Below are 12,489 nucleotides of genomic sequence, written 5' to 3' on the forward strand. Positions count from 1 at the left end.
AGAGTTAGGATAAATAGGTGGAACACAGAAATTTTTAGGGCAGTAAAACTAGTATGCTGCATGATAGTTTAATGTTATAAACTGTCATTACATATTTGCCAAAACCTATAGAATGTACAACACAAAGAATGGACCCTAATAGAAATTCTGGATTTCACTTGATAGTTTATCAATATTTGCTCATCAATTGTAACAAATCCACTTTATGAATTTTAGAATGATGTTAAATCAGAGGAAATTGGGTGCGTGAAGGGTACATGGCAACTCTTTTTTTGCCTTTTTTTCCCTAGAAATCTAAAACTGATCAAATACTAATGCCTGTTATTTTGTTTTTTTTTTAATTAATAGATACAGAAAACTGATGGTTGCCCGATCAGTGGCGGGGTCGGGTGGAGTGTGGAGTTGGGGGATGAAAGAAATGTGCCAGGATGGTCAAAAGATACAAATAAGGGGCGCCTGTGTGCCTCAGCCAGTTGAGCATCTGACTTCAGCTCAGGCCATGATCTCATGGTTCATGGGTTCAAGTCCCGCACCTGGCTCTGTGCTGACAGCTCAGAGCCTGGAGCTGGATTCTGATTCTGTGTGTGTCTCTCTCCCTACCCCTCACCCGCTTGCTCTCTCTCTCTCTCTCTCTCTCAAAAATAAATAAACACTTTTAAAAAAGATAAAAATAAATAAATATTAATTTGAAAATCAATAAAAATATAAGTCCATTGAAAAAAATCAGTGAAATTGACAAACATCTAGCCAGAATGGCAAAGAAAAAAGACACAAATTAGTAATATTAGGAATGAAATGGGTAATTCTACATACTTTTAAGATATAAAAAGGATAAACAGAATTTTTAAAACAACTCTACATGGACAAATTTGACAATTTGGATGAAATGGATTCCTCAAAGGGTGTAAATTATCACAACTCACCCAATATGAAATAGACTACTTGAATAGCCCTATAACTATTGAGAGAATCAATTTTGTCATTAAAACTGCCCTCCAAAAGAAATCTACAAGTGCCCAAAGTTTACAGTTAACATCACACTTAATGGTGAAAAATGTAATGCTTTCCTCCTGAGATCAGGAACAAAACAAAATATACACTTTGACCACCTTTATTCAATTTGTACTGGAATTTCTAGCTAATGCAAAAAAATAAGAAAAGGAAATAAAAGTAACATACAATCAATCATCAGTATTGACAATCCGAAAGAATCTACATAAACAGTCTTACAACTAGTAAGTGAGTTTAACAATGTTTCTGGATACAAGATCAACATACAAAAAGGAATTGTGTGCATATATAGGAAAAAGTGAACATATTGAAACTGAAATTAAGCATATAATACCATTCTCAATCAATCAAAATATCAAATATTTAAATATAAATCTAACAAAACATGTATAGGACTTTTATGCTGAAAACTACAAAACATTGATGAAAGAAATCAAAGACGTTCTAAATAAATGGAAAGACATCTGTGTTAATGGACTGAAAGACTCAACAGAGTAAAAATGTAAATTCCTCGAAAATGATATGAAAGTTTAACATAATTCTTACAAAAGTTTCAGCAATATTTTTGATGTAGACAAGAAAATTCTAAAATTCATATGGAAAGGAAATATGTTAATTTAGTTAAAATAATTCTGGAAAAAATACTGAAGTGGAAGAAATCCACCTACCTAAAATCAGGACTTATTGTATAGCTATAGTAATCAAGACTGTGGGGCACCTGAGTGGCTCAGTTGGGTAAGTGTCCGACTTCAGCTCAGGTCATGATCCCACTGTTCATGGATTCAAGCCTATGCTGACAGCTCAGAACATGGAGCCTGCTTCAGATTCTCTCTGCCTCTCCCCCACTCATTCTCTTTCTCTCTCTCTCTCTCTCTCTCTCTCTCTCTCTCAAAAATAAACATTAAAAAGAAAAGACTGTGTGGTAGTCACAGGAAGATACAAATGCAGATCAGTGAAAAGGGTTAGAAATAGTCCTGCACAAGTATAGCCAGCATAGTTGATTTTTGACGAAGGTGCAAAAGCAATTCAATGGGTAATGTCTTTTGAAAAAATGGTTCTGAAATAATTTGATATCCATATTAGGCACAAATGAACCTTGACCAAAACCTCGCACCTTATACAAAAATGAAATCAAAATGGATCACAGATTTAAATGTAAAAAATAAAACTATAAAATAAATTTTAGAAGATAAAATAAGAGGAAATCTTTAGGACCTAAGGCTTGGTGAAGTATTCTTAGAAATGTCACTAAAAGCACAATCCATAAAAGAAAAAAAAAACAAAAAAAAACCAAGAACTTGGAATTCATCAAAATAAAAAAAATAAAAAAACTTTTTTTCTGCAAAATACCAGAATAGTGAAAATAAAAGCTACAGACTGGGATAAAATATTGCAAAACCACATTTCTGATAAGAACTCCTACCTAGAAAATATAAAGAACTCTTAAAACTCAACATTAAAAAAAAAGTCAATTAGAAAATGAGCAAAATGCATGAAGAATCATTTCAATGAAGAGACTGTATGGGTAGCAAATAAGCACATGAAAAGATTTTCAACATCACTAGGCATTGGGGAAGTCAAGTTAAGAACTCAAGGATTGGGGCACCTGGGTGGCTCAGTCGGTTGAGGGTCTGACTTTGGCTCAGGTCATGATCTCACAGCTTGTGAGTTTGAGCCCCGCATCGGGCTCTGTGCTGACAGCTCAGAGCCTGGAGCCTGCTTCTGATTCTGCGTCTCCCTCTCTCCCTGCCCCTCCCCCACTCATGCTCTGTCTCTCTCTGTCTCAGAAATAAATAAACATTAAAAAAAAGTTAAAAAAAAAAAAGAACCCAAGGATCTATCACTGCATGCACCAGTGAAAATAGATAGTCTTTTTCATTACTAAGAATACCAGATGCTGGAAAGAATGCCAAAAAAACTGGGTTTTTCATACATTGCTGGGAGAAATGTAAAATGGTACAACTTTTCTGGAAACAATTTGACAGTTTTTCATGAAACTAAACATGCAATTACCATATGGCCAAGCATTTGCATTCTTGAGCATTTGTCCTGGAGAAATGAAAACTTAACATCTGCACAAAAGCTTGTTCATGACTGTTCATGACTGTTCATGAAGTTTTAAGGGCCCTTAATTGGAAGTAACTTGTGTCCTTTGATGTGGGAATGATTAAACAAACATTGCAAATAAATTGGAAAAAAATTAGTTCATAAATATCATGTAATACAACTTAACAATAAGAAGGAATGGAGTATTGATACATGTAACTTGAAAAAATCTTCAGGGCGCGTGGGTGGCTCAGTCGGTTAAGCTTCTGATTTCTGCTCAGGTTGTGATCTTGCGGTTTGTGGGTTTGAGCCCTGTGTCGGTCTCTGTGCTGACAGCTCCGAGCCTGGGGCCTGCTTTAGATTCTGTGTCTCCCTCTCTCTCTGCTCCTCCACTGCTCACGCTCTATCTCTCTCAAAAATAAATAAGCATTAAGAAAGTTAAAGAAAAAGAAAAAGTCTTCAGAAAATTATGGTGAGTGAAAAAAGCCAACTTCAAAAAATTACATACTATGACTCCATAAAACATTCTTGAAATGACACAATTAAAGATGTGGAAGACAGATTAGTGGTTGACAGTGGTTGGGAATAGTGGATAAAAGAAGAAGAAGAATAGTGTGATAAAGGAACATAGAAGTGTACATACATACTGTGTAATTTCAATTTAATGTTTTAATTATTGTGATACAATTAGGTTAAACATAAATTGGAGAAAGCTGAGTGAATTTACCTCTGCCACTTCCTGTGAATCTAAAAATATTTTACTATAAAAAGTTTTAAAAATTGGTTCTGAGTCCAATGAAATGAAATTTTACAAATTTTGAAATACCCAAGTAACCATTAAAGAGCTGAAGTTAATAGAAGTTACATTTTCATCAAGGAAGAACAAGGTTGGAAATGGCATATGAACGATAACTACCTGTCTGGTCCCTGTAGAAAAGAACTAATTTGTGTTTTGTTTCAAAGATTTGGTGGGTTATTTCTACAGAAAAAGAAAACCAAAACCAAAAACAAAAATTTGTGAATTTTTAACTAATTTTAAAAGATATAATCATTTATATTAAATAAGTACTTTCTCAAAATATAACATTGATATTTATCATTTATCAAAATATTAAATATATTTTGTTTAATTTCCCCTCAAGGTTGTTCTGTTTGAATTATGTTTGCTTTATAAACATGAATATCTGCTTATAAATGTTTTGTTAGCCCTTTATTTAACATTGTATTTGACATTTTTGTACTTTATAGTATGTAAAATCAGTAAAATGACCAATTTCAAAAGTGAAAAAAAATAAAGTCTAAAAAAATTGTCCTGCAATAGGCTGCATGTTTCTTGAATGTCTGAATATTTAGATAAATGTTACCTTTCTGCTAATAGTATGTTTAAAATGAAAGCATAATTACTTTTATTTTTGCTTATTGACTAATAATTAAATTTTCTTATTCTAGGTACCTATTTATTTCTAATCATATTTTATGCAGCATCCATTTATTATTTTAATGGCCAAACCTGCTAAAGGTTCTATGTTTACAAAAATTCCTTTTGTATTTCTCTTATAAGACTTGGATTGGGAATAGAAGAAGGAAATATCGTTTAATGGGGATTGAAGTTCCACCTCCAAGAGGAGGCCCTGCTGATTTTTCTGAGCAGCCTGAGTCTGGTTCTTTGTCTGCACTCACATCAGGAGAGGAAGCTGGTCCAGAAGTAGGGGAGGATAATGACAGAAATGATGAAGTATCCATCTGTTTGTCTGAAGGAAGCTCTCAAGGTATTTTATATGCTGCACTTCCTAATAATAGCCTTTGTAACTTTGATGGATTTTTAACTTGCTTTTCAGCTAATTGCATTTCACATCTAAAGTTCTCAAAACATTTGGTTAAACGTTTGAAAATAAATTGATTTATTTTTATTTATTTTTATTTTATTGATATGTATATACACATATATACGTAGTGAAATGATTACTGCAGTCAAAATAATTAACATATCCATCTCCTCACATAGCTACCATTTATGTGTATGGTAAGAACACCTGAAATCTACTCTTAGCAAATTTCTAGAATGCAATATAGAATTGTTAACTGTAATAATCATATGCATTAGATCTCTAGACTTATTCATCCTACATAATTGCAAATTTGTATCCTTTGACCAAATTCCCCCATTTTCCTGATCTCCCCACCATGGTAACTACCATTCTGTTCTCTGCTTCATTTGACTTTTTATGATTCCATGTATAAGTGAGATCATGCAGTATTTTTATTTCTGTGCATGGCTTATTTCAGCTAACATAATGTCCTCCAGGTTCATTCTTCATGCATTATATATACAGTATATAAAATCTCAGTTATGTGGGGAATCTAAATATAATATTATATAATCTCAATTTCTTTATTTATTCATTAGTCAACAGATAATTAGGCTGTTTTCATATTTTTACTACTATAAGTAATGCTGCAAAAAATGTGGAGCACAGATAACTCTTAGAGGTACTGATTTTATTTATTTCGGTTATATATCCAGAAGAGGGATTACTGGATCATGTGGTAGTTATATTTTTACGTTTTTAATGAACCTACATACTCTTTTCCATAATGACTATACCAATTTGCATTCTGACCAATGATGTACAAAGGTTCTCTTTCCTCTATATCCTCACCAACACTCTTTGTCTTTTATCTTTTTTATTTTATTCTTAATGCCTCCACCTAAAGAGTCTCCCACACTGAGTCATCACAAGGAACACTTATGTACCACAATAACGATCTCTCACATTTAGAAATGTTGTTTATTACAACAATCCATAATTATAATTAAGTACATGATTGTTTTTATTTTATTGAAACTCTAACCAATTTAGCTTTGAATGTTATAAATGTATTATAATAAAAAAGGATATGGTATAATGTGATATGCACCAGGGTAGTAGTCAGGCAACCTCAGTACAAGTCCTGGATCTTCCACTAGCTGATTATGTGACTTCAGGCAAAACATTTAATTCATGACGCTTAAGTTACACATCTGTAAAATAAAGGAATTAGCCTGGGTCATTTCTATAACATTTCTTAGTTTTTCCCTAATGAGAATTCAAATAATTGGATGTACTTTTTCAATGAACACTTATATTGAGGTTTAATTTACATATCATAAAATTCATTGATTGTAAATGTAGAATTCAATGAGTTTTAGTAAATTATATAGAGTATGCAACTATCACCATCACTAAAATCCAACTTTAGAATATTTTCACCACTTCAAAAAATTTCTTTGAGCCCACTTGTAATCAATCCTCATTCCCACTTCCAACCCCAGGCAACCACAGATCTGCTTTCTGATAATATAAACTTGTCTTTTCTGAGTATCTCACATAAAAGCAATCATACAATATATAGTATTTTTGCATCTGAGAGAAACAAAGGGAGAGAGAATATTGCAATGGCCCATTTTGTTTGTTTCTATTTTACTGGATCAGAATATTAACAATACAGTTTCCAGTTTAATTTTTGCCTTTTAAATTTGATTATGGACTTTCTCATGCCAGAACTTTTGCTTGTAATATTTATGTTGCCGAATATATCAGTCCTTTTCTTTATGATTTCTGACTTTGGTATTAAGATTACAAAGTTCTTCATTGTACCACAATTATGTAAACATAACCTTATATATCATCTTATATCTTATGGTTTCATTTTTACAACTTGATATTTATTCTGCATAGAATTTATTTTTACTTAATATTTGTGAGGAAAATACCTAATTTTATTTTTCCAAATGGTTAACCAGTTGCGCTTACACTATACGTTAAATAATCCAGCATTTTACTAGTGAGTTTACTTGTAGCTTTTTATCAAGCTTTATACATACACATGCACACACACACACACACACACACATACACACATATATGTATATATATATATTTTGGATTTTCTATTTTGTTACATTGATCTGATTGTTAATGATTTTGGCTTTATAAAATATCTAAATATCTGGTATTACTCTGATTACTCTTCTTAGTTCTTGCAGCACAGATTATTCTAGATTAATTTTAGAATTGCTTAATCATACCTTTCCCCAATCCCTCTTGCCAAATATCATTTAAGCTTTTTTTATTGGTACTGAATTAAATGGATAGTAAATTGTGGAAAGATAGAAACAGTTTTCCATGTGTTGAGTTTTAGATGATGTCAGGATATCAATGTGGAGCTGTCCAGCAGACCAATGGATAATGTGGGTCTGAAACTCAGAAAAGGAGTTAAGATATGAAAAGAAATATAGGAGCTACTCACATTGAGGCTGAACAAATGTCTAGCCATAGAAATAGAAGATTTAGTTAAGTGAGAAAATGGAAGACAAGAAAGGAAGATAGACAAGGGCTGTATGTTAAGAAATATCCAGATTTGGGAGCTAGGGGAGAAAAGGGAGGCAATGAAAGAACATTCAGATTAGGAGAAACAGGATATTATGATATTATTAAAACCAACGAAAGAGAGAGATTTCAGAAGAAAGAAGTGTCATTATATAAATCATCTTTTGGAAGGTGAGTAGAAAGTCCTCTCATATGAGGCATTTAAAATGGTCAAAGGTATATAAGTGGACAATATAATGGTAGTACCAGAGGATGGGGAGAGGAATATGAGGAGTTGTTGTTCAATGAATATAAAGTTACAGTTATACAACTGGAGTATAACTGTTGAAAAACATATTGCATATAGTTAGCAATAAGGGGCTATAGACTTAAAAAAAGAAAACTTAACAGGGTAAATCATTAAGTTGTTCTTACGAAAAAAGGAGGGACACAAGAAAACTTTTGAAGGTGATAGATATGTTCATTACCTGGATTGTGGTGATGGTAACATGAGTACTGATATGTTCAAACTCACCAAATTGTTTACATTTATTATGTGCATTTTATGTACACCAATTACACCTTAATAAAGCAGAAATATTAAAATAAACTTTAGAAACAATGATAAACCATTGAATTGGGTGCTTAAGGGCTTCTTTCAAAAGCAATGTGTGTTGCGAGGGGTAGGCAAACAGATTGCATTAGGTTGAGTAATGAAAGGGGTATTAAAGCTCTTGGTATTGCCAGGGCCATGTATTTTAATACTAAGTCTTTGAAAAGATGTGTGAATATTCAACTGCTCTCTCTCTCTCTCTCTCTCTCCCCTCCCCTTCTCTCTCTCTCTGTGTCTTTACCAACATTTACTGTTGGCTTTGATGAAGATGATAACAGGATTTAGTGTACAGAAAACTGTGAAGCAAGAAAAAGGAGAAGATGTTGCATCTTTTCCAAGTCCCTTATTTATAATCTAGTTGGTCCATTAAACCAAAAATGGACCAACTTCTATTAGTCTGTTACCAAAGACTATTAGTCTTTACTAAATTGTATGTGCCTGGTAATATTTGAATATTTTCAGTGATTTAGGAATAGATATTTATTTATTTATTTTAATATATGAAATTTATTGTCACATTGGTTTCCATACAACACCCAGTGCTCATCCCAAAAGGTGCCCTCCTCAATACCCATCACCCACCCTCCCCTCCCTCCCACCCCCCATCAACCCTGAGTTTGTTCTCAGTTTTTAAGAGTCTCTTATGCTTTGGCTCTCTCCCACTCTAACCTCTTTTGTTTTTCCTTCCCCTCCCCCATGGGTAGAGAATGATGACTGGCAGCTATTTGAAAGATAATGGGGATTTGTGTGTTTCTATGGGTGGGTGGGAGAACTATGAGGAAATATTCTTTTTTTTAATGTTTATTTTTGAGAGAGAGAGAGAGAGAGAGAGAGAGAGAAAATGCAAATGGGGGAGGGGCAGAGAGAGAAGGAAACAGTATCCTAAGCTGCTTCTGTGCTGCCAGCAGAGAGCCCAATGCCAGGCTCAAACTCAGGAACCATGAGATCATGAGCTGAGCCTAAATCGAATGCTTAACCAAGTCTGCCAACCAGGGGCCCCAGGAAATATTCTAATAAAAGCAAATTACCTAAGCCCCTGAAAGGGAGTTTCAATCCACTACTTCCACTTCCCCACCTAAAAGGGAATTTTTTAAAAAATAAGTAGTTAATAGGGGAAAAATGATTTAAAGGTTGCTAATGGTCCACTGCTCCTACACTGACATCCTTTGTCATTTAATAGTGTGTTCTCTAGACAAGTGACATAGTAATTAAGGCCTAATGAGAAAGAAGAGAGAAAGAATTTAATGCATGAATCAAAAAACACTTGATGGAAAGTGATATTACCTAGAGTCCCTTCAGTGGCTTACTTTTTACAGCTGCATAGTAACCTTTTCATTCTCATCAGAAATTGGAGCAGAAAATAGTCTTAAAATACTAAGAGAGCCTTTTTGCTCACTATTTCCAATGAGTTCTGTCTTCCAAATGTCTAAGAAAAAGAAAAATGTCTTTAAAGCAGGGCTTACATTTTACATGTTAAAAATCTATTAAAAATTATGTTAAATTTTCCTAGAAAACACTCTACAAGCTAAAAGAAGCATTACATTTTTCAAGCACAATAAAAGGCAGGTTTAGCCAAAATCACCAAAAAGTGCTTGCTGACCTTTTAGCAGTTTCAGTTCCATTTTTTTTTTCTTTTCTGAGAGAATAGGTATTTCCCTGATATAGAGCTTTTGACTTACCTCTAGCTTCCACCTTTTATCTCCCACCCTCACCTCTCCCATTTTTTTTCTTTCCCTGTGTGGAAGTGAAGAGAAAAGAGATGTGGTAAAGCTACCTGGCAAACTCTAGAAAAAGTAATAGATGACTCAGCTCCTTAAAGTTCTGTGTCTACTAAAATATATGTATGGTTGAGCAATTTTAAACATTTTTACTATCCTGAGAATCAAATTGTTTAAAGTATGACAAAGGTTAACATCTATAATGTTAAATATTAACAAATCTTCTTAGCTATATCTATTATATGTATATGCATATAAAATATAGTTCTGCATAATTACATAGTGTGAGTGTATCCCTAATATATAGAATGCCCTCTAGAATTTTCACTGATTAATAAATTTGCTTATTTATTTATTTTCCAATTTGCAGAGCTGCTTTTCCTGAGGAATAAGCAGTCACATCAACTGTATTTAAATTTCAAACTTTCAGTAATGTGGAAGCTATCTGTAAAAAAGAAAACATGCCTTAATTAGCTGCATCACTTCATACTTTTTTATTTTAGAAATCCTCCAAATAGTTTTTATTTACATCTTATAAAATAATCAAACCTTGTATGAATATGTTGCCAGTAAAGCAAAGCTGTGTATAAAGTTATGAGCAATTAAGAATGGAAATATAAGGCAAGCCTATAAGGAATGATACCAATAATGATCTTACTGATGATTGCTGTAACTTCTATTCTGGCAGCATTAGTACTAATATCAGCTCTGCAGCTAAACCTGATGACAACTCCCCCACTTCATTTCATTTAGTGGCTAATTACATATGACATGAAATATCTAAGTAATGAATAAAGTCTCCTCCATATAAGCATCATTCTTTTACTAAAAAATTAAATTGCGGGGCACATGGGTGGCTCAGTCTGTTAAGCATCTGACTTTTTTTTAGTTTATTATTTATTTATTTCCAGAAAAAGAGAGAGTGGGAGAGCAAGCACACATAAGTGGGGGAGGAACAGAGAGAGAGAGAGAGAGAGAGAGAGAATCCCAAGCAGGCTCCACAATGTCAGCACAGAGCCTGATGTGGGGCTTAAACTCATGAACCATGAAATTATAACCTCAAGCATCCAACTACTGGTTTTGCTTCAGGTCATAATCTCACAGTTCATGGGATTAAGCCCTGCATTGGGCTCCACACTGATAGTGTGCTTGGAATTCTCTCTCTCTCTCTCTCTCTGCCTCTCCCCTGCTCATGCTCTCTCTCTCTAAAAATAAATAAATAAACTTAAAAAAACTAAATTTAATTTTTGGTGTTCAATAGATGCAGAAAAAGCATTTGACAAAATACACCATCCATTCATGATAAAAACAATCAACAAAGTAGATATAAAGGAAGCATACTTCAACATAATAAATGCCATATATGAAAAGGACACAACTAACATCATCCTCAGTGAGGAACAACTGAGATCTTTTCCTCTGTGGTCAGGAAAAAGACAGGATGTCCACTCTCACCATTGTAATTTAACACACAATACTGGAAGTCCTAGCCACAGCAATCAGAAAACAAAAAGAAATAAAAGGAATCCAAATTGTCAAGGAAGAAGTCAAACTTTCACCATTTGCAAATGACATGATACTCTCTATAGAAAACCCAAAAGGCCCCATTAAAAAACTGCTAGAACTGATACACAAATTTGGCAAAGTTGCAGTACACAAAATCAGCACACAAAAATTTGTTGCATTTCTATACACCAATAAAGAAGCAGCAAAAGAGAAATCAAGGAATTAATCCCATTTACAATTGTACCAAAACCCATAATATACCTAGGAATAAACCTAACCAAAGAGGTAAAAGATCTTTACTCTGAAAACTATAAAACATGGAAGAAAGAAATTGAAGATGACACAAGCAAATGGAAAATCATCACATGCTCATGGATTGGAAGAACAAATATTATTAAAATGCCTATACTACCCAAAGCAATCTACACATTTAAAGCAATCACAACAAATGGTGTTGGTAAACTGGAAAGCTACATGCAAAAGAAACTCAACCACTTTCTTACACCATACACAAAAGTAATTTCAAACTGGATTAAAGATCTACATGTGAGACCCAAAACCATAAAAATCCTAGAAGTTAACACAGGAAGTAACTTCTTTGACATTGGTTGTAGCAACTTCTTTCTAGATATGTCTCCTGAGGCAAAGGAAACAAAAGCAAAAATAAACTATTGGGACTTCATCATAATAAAAAGCTTCTTCACAGTGAAGGAAACAACAAAACTAAAAGGTGACCTATGGAATGGCAGAAGATATTTGCAAATGACATATCCAATAAAGGGTTAGTATCCAATATATAAAGAACTTAACAAACTCAATACCCCCAAATGAATGATCCAATTAATAAATGGGCAGAAGACATGAATAGACATTTTTCCAAAGAAGACATACAGATGGCCAAGAGACACATGAAAAGATGCTCAGCATCACTTATCATCAGGGAAATTCAGGTCAAAACTACAATGAGATATCACCTCACACCTGTCAGAATGGCTGAAATCAAAAACACAAGAAACAAGTGCTAGGGAGGATGTAAAGAAAAATGAGCCGTCATGCACCATAGGTGGCAATGCAAACTGTGGAAAACCGTATGGAGGTTTCTCAAAAAATTAAAAACGGAACTAACCTACAATCCAATAATGGCACTACTAGGTATTTACCCAAAGAATACAAAAACACTAATTTGATAGGATATATGCACCCTTATGATTATTGCAGCACTAATTTACAATAGCTAAACTATGGA

At 33.6% G+C, this 12,489-nt stretch overlaps 1 protein-coding gene across 3 annotated transcripts in view; it reads left to right on the forward strand.

Annotated features, from left to right (window-relative positions):
* Positions 1-12,489, forward strand: part of HDX (highly divergent homeobox) — a 171,075-nt gene that overhangs the window by 123,548 nt on the left and 35,038 nt on the right. For all 3 annotated transcript variants that reach the window (XM_040467866.1, XM_040467865.1, XM_040467867.1), the window contains exon 6: positions 4,619-4,826. In XM_040467866.1, the coding sequence (XP_040323800.1) occupies positions 4,619-4,826 (208 nt within the window). The remainder of the gene's footprint in view (positions 1-4,618; positions 4,827-12,489) is intronic.

This window comes from Herpailurus yagouaroundi, unplaced genomic scaffold (genome assembly GCF_014898765.1).
Source record: "Herpailurus yagouaroundi ecotype Mexico unplaced genomic scaffold, PumYag 67623, whole genome shotgun sequence".
NCBI classification, from domain to species: Eukaryota; Metazoa; Chordata; class Mammalia; order Carnivora; family Felidae; genus Herpailurus; species Herpailurus yagouaroundi.